The sequence below is a fragment of the Zingiber officinale genome, chromosome 3A (assembly GCF_018446385.1).
Source record: "Zingiber officinale cultivar Zhangliang chromosome 3A, Zo_v1.1, whole genome shotgun sequence".
Taxonomy (NCBI): domain Eukaryota; kingdom Viridiplantae; phylum Streptophyta; class Magnoliopsida; order Zingiberales; family Zingiberaceae; genus Zingiber; species Zingiber officinale.
Window position 1 is genome coordinate 106,936,587 of NC_055990.1, and position 15,154 is coordinate 106,951,740.

The 15,154-nt window shown below is 43.2% G+C and overlaps 1 protein-coding gene across 1 annotated transcript; it reads left to right on the top strand.

Moving 5' to 3' along the window:
- The first annotated feature begins 6,635 nt into the window (after positions 1-6,635).
- Positions 6,636-7,751, top strand: LOC122053940 (ethylene-responsive transcription factor ERF039-like). The gene has a single exon (XM_042615839.1). The coding sequence runs from the start codon at positions 6,666-6,668 to the stop codon at positions 7,335-7,337; it is 672 nt and encodes a 223-aa protein (XP_042471773.1). The 5' UTR covers positions 6,636-6,665; the 3' UTR covers positions 7,338-7,751.
- Positions 7,752-15,154: the final 7,403 nt, after the last annotated feature.

A 15,154-nucleotide genomic window follows, 5' to 3' on the forward strand; every position in this document is an offset into this window, starting at 1 on the left:
TTCTTATTGTTTTGATTCATGCAGGGGCTATTCAGCCCCCCTCTAGCCGACTGACAAGGGTTCTAACAAGTGGTATCAGAGCCAGGATTCCTCAAAAGGTCTAACCGTCGATTGAAGCAACGAGATGGCCAAAGCTAATATCTACCCACCAACGTTCGAGTGGGAGTTCATGTTTTGGAAGCGACGATTGAAGGTATTTGTTAAAATAGATTTTAATATTTTATTAATAATGAAATATAGTTATAAAGCACCAAAGACACAAACGGAGAAGAAATTGAAAAATACCTCTGGACCAAAAAGCAGCACGACGACTTTACGTTAAATGGTAAGGCTGAATATCATCTAATAAGCATACTACCTGTGGAGGATCTCAACAAAATCAATAACTATAAAGTGCAAAAGAACTTTGAGAAAAGTTCTTGAAGCTCTATGAAGAACTAATTGAAACTGAATCCAACTCCTCGATGGACACCGAGTCGTCGTCAGAAGAATCCAAGACTGAGGAAATTGTCGGGACAACCCTAATAGCCAAATTCCTTCCTGAGGACACAGAAAGCTCATCGTAGATGAACATTTATGAAGGGGGAGAGTCTTCGAAAGAAAGCAGCAGTTCAAGGGAGCTACGGATAACGAGATCGACAAGGTAAGTTAGGTACGATCTCTTCCTCCTAATAAGTTATTTAAATTTGTTAAATTATTATTTAAACACTGTTGCAAACTAGAAAAAGAAAATAAAGAATTAAAATTAATTCTAGCCAAATCCTGTCTATTAGAAGATTTTGAAAAATTAAAATTGAAAAATGATAAATTGAAAATACAAGTAAAAGACTTGAAAAATTGTGTATGCTTAAATGTAAAAAATCAAAATATTAGGAAATATAATAATTTGAATTGGTATTTTGATTAGCACAAGGGATAAATTAGAAAAATTTCTCAGAAATATATTCCTAAGAGATTTCTAATTAATCTAGTTGGAAGGAACCTATATTGGGTTCCCAAATCTTATATAAATTGAACTTTAATTAGACTTAGGGCTTTTAACGAGAAAATTAAATGTTTGATTTCCTTAATAGGGTTTGTCTAGAAAGTGGTTGTTGCTCCAATAACTAAAAAGGTCTAGTGCCTCGCCACATTCTGGAAGTCAATTAATGAAATAAAATGTTTAATTTACTAACTGATAAAATATTTAATTGTAATTAAATAATGCTTTAAATAGTTACTCAAACATTTTTTTTTTGGTGTTTTTAGCTTAGAAATTTTTTTAAAGACTTAAGTTTTTTTTTAAAGTATCAACTTTACTTTACCAAAATTATTTCTACAAAATTATTTTTTGCAAATTTGTTTAACTTAGGAAATTATTGATGTTACAATTTTTTTTTTGTGATATCAAAAATATTTTTACTTAGAATTTTTTTTTCTAAAATTATTGTAATTTTTTAAGTGCTATCAAAATTATTTTCAAAATTTTTAAAAACTTGATAAGTTTTTTCAAAATATTGAAAATTAGATTTTCTTTCAACTAAAAACTTTCCTATTTTTTGAAAAATTTACCCTTAGATTTCTTTTGGTACCTCATTTTTTATGTAATCAAAGGGGGAGAAGGGAAGATTAAGTGTAGGGGGAGGTAGTTTAAATTTTTGCATTTTAAATTGTAAATTTATTTCTTTTACTTTATGTTAGTTTATCCTAACTTAACTTGAGTTGCTCACATCAAAAAGGGGAAGATTATTGATACTCCAAGGTTGTTTTGATGTGATCAAACAAATTAGGTTAGATCCTGTTGTGTTTAATCCTGTGTCTAAGTGTGCAGAAACTTAGGAGCAAAGGATGTCGAGCAAAAGACGCATCTAGCGAGAAAGACGACATGGGAGAGAACCGATGGGCTTGGTGCGTCTGAGGGACGAGGTGTTGCAGAAGAGTACACGGGCGGACGAGAAGGAGGTGCTTGGCTTTCCAAGGGATGAGAAGTCAGGAGCAGAAGCTTGCTTGAGAAGGTCGAAGTTGGGTTCGAGTGAGCCCTATTCTGGATGGCCGAGATCACCCAAGAAAGAGGAATCGAAGCGGAAGACCCGGATAGAGGCGAGCGAAACCGGAGTGGAAGGCCTGGACTGAAAAAAAGTCAACTTGGTTGACTTTCTTGGTCCAAGCGCTCGAAACCCTTCCGGGCGCCTAGAATCGAATTTTATCCAGATCACGTTTGACCGCAATCCGTCGTGAAAGGGATAAAATTTTATCCCCTCCAGGCGCCTGGAACCCTTCCAGGTGCCCGAGCAGGGCTATATAAGCAGACCTACTCCCAGAAGCTAACAACAACGCAAAATAGTTTGAAACAATACTTTTACACTTCCTAGTTCTTGTTTAGCTTTGTTTTGTGAGCTTTGAATGTTGTAAGAACTTTCTCCACCCAGAGGAGATTTTTTAGTGCGCTTTTTTATCTTGGATTAATAACCTCCCCGGTTGTAACCAAGTAATTCCCTGTGCCTCTTTCTTTTCAGTTTCTTTATTCTTTTATGCAAGTGTTTATTTTATTTAAGTCATAATTTGAGAAAGGTTCTTTTTGTTTTGATTTGTGCAGGGACTATTCACCCCTCTCTAGTCGGCCGCTAAGGGTCCTAAGACGGGGTTTAATGTTGCTCCTGGATGGTTGGTTAAGACCGGGGTTTAACGTCGCCGCTCGACGATTGGTGAAGACCGGGGTTTAACATCGCCGCCCGACGGTTGGTGAAGATCAGGATTTAATGTCGCAACTTGACGGTAGGTGAAGACCGGGGTATAATGTCGTTGCTCGACGGTTGGTGAAGATCGAGGTTTAACGTCACCACTCGATGATTGCAATGCGTAGACAGGAGTTTATAGTCATCACTCGACTTTTAACTTGGCCGATCGGCTCAACAGTTTAGAAGACTTGTGCTTTTTATTCATGTTTATCCTGTATTTAGAAGACACACACTTATACAGATACATCATATATTCACTCGCGCACCTCTCATTCGACCCTGTATCGTTAGAGATGGTTCGCGCTCCACAACCGCTTGAGTCGTCTTCCGTCTTTGTCCTCCAATTAGTAGGTCCCCGAACGGAGTTTCTGCATGATTTTGTAAGGTCCTCCCCATGGTGCCTTGAGCTTCGTGACGTTGCCGACTGACTTGATTCTCTTCCACACCAGATCACCGACTTGGAAAGACCTCGAGATCACCCTTCGATTGTAGTTCTGCCTCATCCGTTGTCAGTATGTCATTAGACGAGCGACAACTTTATCCCGCATTTCCTCTACCAAGTCGAGCTCCAATAACCTCTGCTCAGTGTTTCCCTCGTCGTAGAGTCGCACCCGGTTGGATTCTACTCCAACCTCTATGGGGACCACTGCTTCTCCTCCATACATCAGCTGGAATGGTGTTGCACCGGTCGCCTTCTTTGGAGTAGTGCAAAGTTCCCACAAGACACTCAGGAGCTCGTCGACTCAGCTGCCCCCGACGTGGTCGAGCCGAGCTCGTAAGCCTCTAAGGATCTCTCGATTTGTGACTTCCACCTGACCATTGCTTTGGGGGGGGGGGGGGGGGGTAGGCCACCGAGGTTAAGGCCTGCCGGATGTCATAGCCTTCGCACCACTCCCTGAGCCTTCGACCCGTGAACTGCCTCCCATTATCCGAGACGAGTCGGCGGGGATGCCGAACCGACACAAGATGTTCTGCTAGATGAATTTGATGACCATATGTTCACTTTTTTTTGCCAGTGGCTTGGTCTCCACCCACTTTAAGAAGTAATCCACCGCAATGAGCAAGAACCTCCGCTAACCAGTCGCCATGGAAAACGACCCCATGATGTCCATGCCCCATTAGTCGAACGAGCAAGACACTATGGATGCCTTCATCTCCTTGGTTGGTCAGTGTGGGATGTTGTGATACCTTTGACAAGATAGGCATGTGGCTACTATTTGAGCGGCATCCTCTTGGAGAGTTGGAAAAAAAAATATCCGGCCAGGAAAATCTTCGAGCCAGCGAACGGTCACTCGGATGACTTCCACATAAGCCTTGGTGCACTTCCTATAGAATGTATTTTGCATCCTCTGGTGCCACGTACTTAAGCATTGGTCTAGAAAATACTCTCTTATACAGCTGGTCTCCGACCAAGGTGAACTGTCTGGCCCTCCTTCCCAATAATAGGCCAACCGACCCTGAAGAGGACAAGGACCACGAACTTCATTGTGGTAGACGCCCCGTCGACCTACAACGTTATATTAGGCCGACCGACCCTCAATGAGTTTCGAGCGGCAGTGTCTACCTACTGTTAGAAGATTAAGTTCCTGATGGACAACAAGGTGAGAGAAGTCAAAGGTGACCAATTGGCCGCTCGGCGATGCTATGTCAAGATGGTCAAATCAGAAGCAAGGACCGCTCGGAAAAATTAGCGCTTGGAGGTGAATGCCATCATTGAGAAGCCCCCTATGCTAGTTTATAAAGAAAAGGAGAAGGTCCAGATCCACCCAAGCCAGTCGGAAGCGACCACCTTCATTACTGCCGATCTAGAGAATGAGAAAAGGCAGAGCTGTCTGCTTACCTTAGGTGGAATCATGAAGTGTTCGCCTAGTCGACCCACGAGCTCCCCAGAATCTCGCCGAGCGTCGCCCAACACGAGCTTCATATCTGACCAGACGCCCGACCCATGAAGCAGCGGAAAAGGGACTTGAGCGCGGAACAAAACCTGATCATCCGGAAAGAAATGGAGAAATTATTAGAGGTCGGCCACATTCGAGAAGTCCTGTTCTCGAGCTGGCTCGCTAATGTTATGTTGGTCTTTAAGTTGGGTAACAAATGACGGGTGTGCATCGACTTCCGTGACTTGAATAAGGCGTGCTCGAAGGATTTTTATTCGCTACCCCAGATAGACCAGATGGTGGACTCTACTATGGGCTGCGAGCTGATCTGCATACTCAAAGCGTATCAAGGCTATCACCAAGTGTCGCTCGCTAAAGAAGATCAAGAAAATGTTAGCTTTATCACGGTCGACGGAACGTTCTGCTACAACGTCATGTCTTTTGGACTGAAGAACACCGGTGCCACCTACTAGAGGCTCATGAACAAGGTGTTTCGGAATTAGATCGACCATAACTTGGAGATATACGTCGATGACATATTAATATAGTCAATCCGAGCTACTGATCTGTGTGTAGATATCAAAGAAACATGTCGAACCTTGAAAACATACGGGATGAATCTGAACCCGAGCAAGTGTCTGTTCGGCGCCCGGGGATGCGATAGCTCTTCTGACTGGATGAAGACCCCGTTCCTTTGCAAAACAACCGAGCCAGGGAAGGGGTCCTTGGCATTGGCCCTCCGACACTCAAGTTAGAAATAATAGTAGGAAAAGAAATCGAGAATAATAAAGATAGAGATCAATCCTACCTTCTTCATACTTAGCATACTCTTTTATACCTTTCTTAGTGACCCTCTATCTTCCCCTATTTAATGATATTAATTACCGGAAGAAGACATCTTTGTCTTGGCTTCTCACATTCATGGAACTAATATTAATCATCGGCAGAAGACTATTTTGTCTTGGCTTCTTTGCATTCAATGATAGATGGAATGTTCTCTTTTATTTTCTCTTCCCTTTATTAAGTATCTCAGTCTTTACCTCTTTTATCATTTTATCGGTTCGTTATTAATACGTACAATGTCATACCCCGAAGCCGGACGAGTTGCTCGCTCGACTCGTTCTCTGGTTCATCCGGTCGGACAGTGGTTCATCCGATAGACCGATGTAGTCACGTTCGCCCGAGTTAAGTGGACGAGCCTTGCTTAAGTCTTGACTTTGACCTACACCGTGATAATTGACTCATGCCAGATGGACTCTTTCTTATCGCCGCATTATATATATTGTTAAATTGTACATGAATTTAACTACAAATTGATCACCCTATCTTCCGCTGTATATATCAATTATCAAATGGATGAGCAATATTCATGATATACATGAGATGCAAAGAAAATTAGAGCAAGAGAGGATGGAAAACCCTAAAGTAGTAATCGCCTCGCGAAAGAAAGCCTCGTATGAAAATATACGCACATTTTTCATATACATAGTATCACACCATACGCATATATTTTCTTGTATACATACATATAACAATGATAGTAACCTTCATATATAATTGAACACTAGACAAATTTCTTGCCCACCTGGCTCTATTAGATTCTTCCTAACGACATGCCAACTTATCCACGTGCCAATTGCCAATTGGACGTGTCCATAATAATAAATCTATTTCAAAAAAAATAAAAGGAAAGAAATGGAATGCATAACGAATTTCAACCCCACGAAACTTCTGGACGTATCTGTAAGTCTTGTCCTGTTCTCTGTCCTCGCCTCGCATCAGCGTGACGTCGTCCCTCGCTAATCATTGAAATCGGACGAAATCGTGGGCCTCACATGCAGCGAGCTGAGGCCTCTCTGTGGGCCAACCCGGCCTGGACCACGCTCTCCAATTATGTCTAATATTTTATTCTTTTATTAGTAATTTTTTTTTTTGTAATTTTGGGGTGAAATGAAAAATGACCTATCGGTTTACGCGTGCGTTTTCCATTTACGGGAATCGGAACGCGGTGGCCGTCCTCACGTTGCTATTTATGCAACCACTTCGGTACGATCTTCCACCCACCGCGGCCATGGCGATGGAGGATTGCGAACCCAACTCCTCCGCCTCTTCCTCCTCCTCTTCTTCTTTTTCTTCTTCGTCGTCGTCGTCCTTATCTTCCTCTGGTTTCAGTGCTATCAATGCCGAGGAGGAGGCTCACAAGGGTGCTGGTGGGTCTGATGGCGGCAGTGGGGGAGGAGAAGGAGGGAAGAAGAGGAGAAGCGACGGGAAGCACCCGCTGTACCGAGGCGTGCGGATGCGGAGCTGGGGGAAGTGGGTGTCGGAGATCCGCGAGCCGCGGAAGAAGTCGCGGATCTGGCTGGGGACCTTCCCGAAGCCGGAGATGGCGGCGCGGGCGCACGACGTGGCCGCGCTGGCCGTGAAGGGCCCCTCCGCCCACCTCAACTTCCCGCATTTGGTCGCCGAATTCCCGCGCCCCGCCTCCGCGTCGCCCAAGGACGTCCAGGCCGCCGCCGCCCTCGCCGCAGCCCTCAGTACCCCGGACCACCCCACCCCCTCCACCAGCGACGATGCCGACGAAGCGCTGTTCGATCTCCCCGACCTGTTCCTGGACGCCGGCGGCGGCGGCGGCGGGAATGAATCGCTGTGCTACGCCGCTTCTTCCCCGTCCTCCGCCTGGCTCCCGGCGGAGCATGCCGTCGAGTTCCAAATGGAGGAACCATTCCTGTGGGAGCACTACTAGCCAGCCCGACTCCCGCCATGAACAGAGGAATCACAAAATCAACTCCCACCGCCTCTACCAGTGAAAACCCTGCAATTTTAGCCTTTCTTCTCCGGCGAGTGAACGCTCTCTCTTCTTCCACTCGCTCCCCTATTCAAACAGCAATCAGCCACATAATTCTCATTGTACAAAGTTCAATTTTTGAGTTTGAAATCTTGCTAGCTTGTTTCCCTGTACATGACTGAAACAGAGTGTCTTTAGATTTCTTTCCTGAAATGGAAGCCACTGAATTCCTTTTCTGTATTTGGTAAAGAAAAATCTTTGATCATCCGACAAGCAATCAGGAAGCAATATTTTTATAGTAACTTGTTAGAGAAAACTGTTTCATGTACTGAAATTTGAGCAGAGCTTTGCTAAATACTAAAGTTATTATCACATACGGTATCCAAGTCAGTAAAAATAATTTCTTATAAAAATACAAAATATATAATACATCCAACTCAGTTACTTTTTCAGAATTTCATACCTATGAGAATTTCGTACACTCGACTATCCTAAGCAAACTAAATCTTCTAAAAGGGTCTACAACGACCATATGTTTGAAGATTCTACCGTGAGTGAGAAGATGTTTTATAATAATAATAATAATAATAATATTATTATTATTATTATTATTATTATTATTATTGAAATGATGATGGTTACTTTAACATGTGATGTAGACAGAGGTGAACGAGTTAGAATACGGAGGCTCGCGAGTCTCACCCTCGAATGGATCGCGTTGTGTGTGTGTGGCGCGAAGGCAATTCGGGCTCGTGTTGGAAGTTATCGTGTGAATCCACGTAGTAACCTTGTCATGACTTGCATTTAAGTCGTGTTGGATAAATCAAGTGTGATCGGCTAACTAGCGTGCCACGTTTGACACAAACCCTTTGGCAAGGTCAATTTCTCATTATTATTATCATTTTTGGCTGGACAGATGCAACCAGAAAGCAGTAGCCGCCATTACTGCACCATCTTTCTCACCTTCAGGAATCAATGCATTGGACAGAAACACGGTCGCGATTGATGCCAAATCTCAAGCTACATTATTGGTGAATGAATGAACGATGTCGACCGGTGCTCCTGAAAACTTATGCGGAGCCAGCTTGGCAATATATAAACAGCTGATCAATCTAACTGTACTTAACTGTGCGTAGGGTTATAAATGAATCGTCAAATTTTATGATAAATTTGTTTAATAAAATAATCATACTTAAAATAAACCAAATCGTTGAAATAGTTATTCAAACTTAATTTTATTTCTTTTTGATAAGTTTGAGTTTGACTTCAACTTGGGTCATTTATATATTATGAAGCTCTGAATTCAAGTTTATTTGTCTATTTCATTTTTTTTATATTTTTAAATTTGTTGGATTGATTGGTAAGCTTGATAATATAAGTTTGTTTATTCATTTTGAAAATTTCTTTATTTAAAATATTTATTATATTGCTAAGAATTTTATTGATGAACATGATTTAAATTTTAATTTATGAATATTAATAAGTTGAACATGAATATATTCAAATTTATCCATTTAATTTAATGAATTATTCAAACTTAATCGACCTTTTATGTATCGAATGAACATAAACTAAAAGGACAAAAACTAAACAAGAATGGCTATGAACAGTCCTTGTCGAGCACTTCACTGTTTTCATCTGATAACAAGCAAGGCATAAAGATCGAACCACTGATTGTTCTTTCAGTGCAAACGAAGCGAAGCGAGAGTGATTTACAGTGCAGCACTTAAACACTTTAAAGTGCAAAAGCAATTCATGATGAGCCTCTTCACCTCGACTATGAGATGCCTGCATTCTTTCGAAACGTTGTGTCTCGTTTACGTTGTTTCGATACGATACACTAAAAAAGCCTTCGTTTCCTTTTTCTTTTTCTTTCTTGTGAAGGAAAAAGAATAGCAACTACTTCAACTGTATTACAAAACAGGTCTAGTCTTCATAAACACAAAGTCATGTTTCATTTTCAGGGAAAGTGATGTGGCACCTAATGAAAGGGAGGATATTATATTGGAGGTGTGGAGCCAACTTTATGTGCTACACTAGGGTTCAGGGGATCGAGGACTCGATCGATGTCGGAAATTAGGGTGTGATTTCCCTAAATCAAGATGGACATGTTGATGCTTTCGAGTTTTTGGTAGATTGGAAATGTAGACATGTCGGCCCTTCGGTGTTTAATTTAGCCAGTTGAACATGGACTAGTGGCAAACTTCCTAGGTGGTTAATGGATTCGAGCGAATAACACACTGACCTAATTAACGAGATGTTTTAACTTTGGTTCTTAGGTTTATCGATCGTGTTGCTGTAGATATGATATACATTTGATTCCGGAATAAAGAATTTTATGTAGCTAGCTACTCTAGCAATCAACATCTCTAAGTGGTGAGATGACTTCCTAACTAAGCGATTTAGCTGAAACACAACAAATATACACGACGATAAAATCATGCAATTGGAAATTTCCACTATAAAGACATTTCGATGGGTGAGATGACATCCTTGGAATTTTCCATCTAACTCTGTCCTGTTGAGGTTGTAAGGTTACAAACATAGTCCCATATTGAAAACACATGGAAAAGATCATAGGTTTATAAGAAAAAGATATCTCCATTAGCATGAGGGCAAAGCCATGAGGGTTTAGGCCCAAAGTGGACAATATCATGCTATTGTGGAGATATCTAAATTCTTTTCGATCCATCAATTGGTATCAGAGCCCGGACTGCCAGAAGGTTTAACCGCCGACTGTGCACAAGAGCTATGGTCTGATTGAATTATGTGAGTACAATATTGACCTCGAACAAAGAAAGTGGGGGCTCCTATGTTCGGATCAAGAAAACCAGACACTAGGCAGGAAGTCCTAGTAGGTCGGGTGGACCGAGAGGCAGGAAGTCCTAGTTGCGGCTAGGCAAGGAAGTCCTAGTAGGTCGGGTAGACCGAGGGGCAGGAAGTCCTAGTAGGTCGAGTAGACCGAGGGGCAGGAAGACCTGGTGGGTCGAGGATCGGACGTGGGAAGCCCATGGTCCTTTGTTTGAGGGGGGGATTGTTGGGGTTGTAAGGTTGCAAACATAGTCCCATATTGAAAACACATGGAAAAGATCATAGGTTTATAAGAAAAAGATATCTCCATTAGCATGAGGCCTTTTGGGGAGAGCCCAAGAGCAAAGTCATGAGGGTTTAGGCCCAAAGTGGACAATATCATGCTATTGTGGAGATATCTAAATTCTTTTCGATCCTACATGTCCATGAAAATGTCTTTGTGCACCAGTGATGTTGGGACGTCAGGCATCTCGCTTCCTAGTTTTATGGCTGGAATATGGAGGCGGGCGCCGTCTATCAAAATAAAAATGTCTTTGTGCATATTAATGGTACCTGCCATTTCTTCCATCTCAGTAACTCCATGAGAGGTTGAAACATCAAAACAAGAGGTGAGTGCAGAGCAAAGAGAAAAGGACCTGTGCTATGTTTCTGTTGCTCGGTGCCTGTCGATTTTCAACTCAATTCTCACGTTTTTTCTTTTAATTTCCCATCCTTTTTTTTTCTGATCTTCATGACAGAAACTCCATTGACGTCGCACCGAAAGAGCTTGGCGATGGACAGCAACTCCCTACCAACATCAGCTGTTCATCAGGAACTAGCTGATAGAGCAACTGCAACGATTAAGACTGCAGCAGTTGGGAAAGAAGACGATCGCCTAAAACCTAATTAAAGCTTAAAGTTAGTGAATTGATCTTAATTAAACTTGATTAGAACTCATCGCATAAAATTTAGCAATTAATCTTATTTTGTTAAACTATCATCCTTCGAAAAACTAACTAAATATTCACCGTTTAGAATGAAGGTTGATATTTATTATATATCCTCGCGGGTTTCAGGTCAATTTGAGCATGGGAATGCAACTGATATATAACGATAACAATGTTCAAGAAAATTTAGAGGTAAGAATCTTACTATTTTATTAAAAATCTCCCCCCTTTACTAACTAACTTTGATGAAGCCTAAAATGAATTTACGTTACTGTCCTTTTTTTTATTCACACTAAAAATAATTTCAAGGTTTATTAGTAATTTTCTTTGGTTGTTTTATATAAAATATATAGTTCTCTTTAGTCCCACATCTTAGAATTGACAACACTATGATCAAAGAAATTTCTATAAATATTTTAGGCCGACGATGTTAAAAAATATACTTTTCTTAGTTTCTTTTATTAAGATAAGTATAATATTAAATTAAAATAATTTTTTGTATAGAGAAGCCCATTACAATAGTTTATTGCTGGGATTCTCTAACGTGACACTAGAAAATCTAAACAATTTGGATTTTCAAAGACCCAAATAATTTATATATTATTATATGACACACGCAACGCATGTACGATCACACTAGTGTCAATTAAGAGTGATGGGTCTATAAGGAACTAGAGCGTTAAACACGCTTATGCGCAGCAGAAATCATCTAGTTTCTCCAGGAGATTCATACGAAAGGAAAGAAAAATATACTAAGTTTTCTACAAGAGCATGAAAGGTTATACCTTTGATGCGTGCACACGGACTCCAGACAGTTTGGATCACAACACGATCACACGTTCGCGCCTCTATGGTATCCACACGAACAAGTTTTGCCTTCGTTTGTCTCACAAACTCACAAGTTGGAGACGGAAACCACCTAAGGTTGTGCTGGCAACCTAGAGAAAGGGTTTCGGCCAAGAGGAGAAGAGAGGGAGGAGAGAATGAAGATCTTCCCAAAAAATGAAGAGAAAAATGCTCAAGTATTTTCATCCAATGAAAACACTTAATGAGTATTGTTAGACACAAACAATCTGCCGGAGATTTTAAGGGTATTAGCTGAATTCAAATAGCACTGATTTAAATTCAACTTACAGTAGAGATGACCTGAGCGGATAATCTCAGGCTACCAGCAGGGGCTGGTTTCTGCTCCGAGCCGAAGAATTGCCGAGCAAGAAGATCGGCTGAGTCACTAGTCTGTGTTGCCGAGCGGGCGGATCGGCCGAGCAGAGGGCAGATCGGCCGAGCAGAGGGCAGATCGGCCGAGCAGATCGGTCGAGATGAGGTCGGTCGGTCAGCCGGGTCGATCGGCCGGGTCGGCGGGTCGGTCAGCCGGGTCGGCGGGCCGGTCGGTCGGCCGGGTCGGTGGGTTGGTCGATCGGTCGGGTCGGCGGGTCGGTCGGTCGGCCGGGTCGGCGGGTTGGTCGGTCGGTTGGCCGGGTCTGTTTAGAGCAGATCTGCAGAACAGAAGACCAGGTCTGTAGAGCAGTCTCGAAAGAGCAGTAAGGTCGGGCAAAATCCCGACCGGGCAAGCTGACCGAGGCCTGCAAGTAGCAGTTTCCTTGAAACAGATTTGTCCCCACCTTCGGCTGTGCTTCGAGGCTTATTTGGGAGGTCTGTTTCCCAGGATACAACGGTCTGACCGCAAACTCAACCAAGCACCGGTGGTCACGACAAACTGAGTGGTACCCGAAAGCTACCGCGGGCAATTTGTCGAGCAGGAGTTGCACGACAGAGAAGGGGAATGAGGAGGAGAGCTTCTGCTGTGTTATATGCGTAACCTCTTTGCCTGAGGTCGCAACCTCCTTATATAGGAACTCAAGACCAAAGGACACCATTAATGATCATTACTCTGTTAGGATCCTTCGTACGGAGGCTAGAGAGGGGGGGTGTGAATAGCCGACCCCAAATCGTCGTTTCTTTCTACAAAACGTGTTAGCGCAGCGGAAATAAAACAGTAGAAAGGAAACGGTGAGAAGATCAAACCTCAAACTCGATGGATGTAACGAGGTTCGGAGATGAACTCCTACTCCTCGGCGTGTCCGTAAGGTGGACGAAGCCTACCAATCCGTCGGTGGATGAGTCCCCGGAGAACCGGCTAATACAATATACTCCTTCTGGGTGGAGAAACCTCACCACAATGTTTCTTGCACAAGCAAGATAGGAGTACAACAGATACAAGAAAGCAAAAGACAATATGAAACACTTGCTTGCCTTTCTTGTTGACTGGAGTGATGAAGCAGCAGCCGACGAGAATCCAGTCGAGAAGCTCACGCGAAGCTTCAGCTGCGAGGAGCTCAGCAAAGCTCTGATAGCAGGTAAGAGCAGAAGCTCTAGAGCATAAGAATAGAAGTTCTAAGAAGGAAGCAGTAGCAGCAACGAAGCCCCGTAGCTTCTTTTATACCTGCGAAGAAAAACACGAAGGAATATAGAAGAAATCTAGCCGTTGCGTCGTAACGGCTAGTGCCTGGATCGGTCTGTGGACCGATCAGGCTCCATGTGGATCGGTCCACAGACCGATCCATTCCCTAGCCTTCGCTTCTGTTCCGTCTCTGATCGGTCCATGGACCGATCAGGGAACCTCCTGATCGGTCTACAGACCGATCAGGTAACCTCCTGATCGGTCCGTAGACCGATCAGGCTTCTCTTCTCCTGAACTTCTTTGTGCCTCCTGATCGGTCTCCGGACCGATCAGATAACCTATGCTTACTGATCGGTCTGGTGACCGATCAGGCTATCTAGTGTATCACTGGATCGGTCCCCAGACCGATCCAAACTCCCCAGCCCTAAACCTCAGGCTTCTACACCAACATCCGGTCAACCTTGACATGTTGGTTCATCATTCCTAGCATCTGGTCACTCCCTTGACCTGCTAGAATTCTCCACCAAGTGTTCGGTCAATCCCTTTGACCCACTTGGGCTTTCCTCTTTGTGTCAAGTATCCGGTCACTCCCTTGACCTACTTGACCTTCTCAACACCAGATGTCCTGATCACCCTTGATCCATCTGGACTTGCCCGGCTTCACTCACCAGGACTTTCACCTAGCTTCACTCACTAGGGTTTTCACCTGGCTTCACTCACCAGGACTTCCAAACTGCCTGGCTTCACTCAACAGGACTTTCCCGAATGCCTGGCTTCACACACCAGGACTTCCACTTTCACCTAGCTTCACTCACTAGGATTTTCACCTGGCTTCACTCACTAGGATTTCCCGACTGCCTGGCTTCACTCACCAGGACTTCTCCGTGCCAAACTCCCTGTTTGGACTTTCCCCGTGCCAAGTCTCCATACTTGGACTTTCCGCGTGCCAAGCTACCTGCTTGGACTTTTCCCCGTGCCAAGTCTCCGTACTTGGACTTTTCGCGTGCCAAGCTCCATACTTGGACTTTTCCCGAGCTCCTGCTTGGACTTTTCCCGAATCAGGTCAACCAGGTCAACCTTGACCTAAGGTTGCACCTACAATCTCCCAAACACCTATTCTTGTCAAACATCAAGAATACAACTCTCTTCTCGTCAAACATCATCAAACATCAAAACACAACTCGAGTCAGGTCAACTCGAGTCAGGTCAACCAGGTCAACTATGACCTAAGGTTGCACCAACAATCTCCCCCTTTTTGATATTTGATAAAATCCAAAATCAAGTTAGGTTAACCCGATAACCTAACTTAGGTTTTCCAATGTTCTTCCTTGAACATTCTTCCAAAACCTACACTCTCCCCCTTGGGACATCTTTGGGACATCTCTCCCCCTTTTTGACACACATCAAAAAGAGGGAATCAAGGTCAAGAGTTTCTTCCTAATGAAAGTCCCATACCTTTCATTGAAACCCTTAATTTCCCCCTCGATACTAAACTCAACACTCAACTTAGTGACAATCCCATATCACTGATCCTCAAAAGTCTTAAAAACTCCCCCTAAAAGTCATCTCCCCCTTGACAATTAGTTAAGACTCCCCCTAAAGGTCAACTCCCCCTTGACCATTGCACCAACAATGTC

Bases quoted from the DNA above. Each gene is read 5' to 3' on its own strand.
- LOC122053940 (XM_042615839.1), top strand. From the start codon at position 6,666: ATGGCGATGGAGGATTGCGAACCCAACTCCTCCGCCTCTTCCTCCTCC.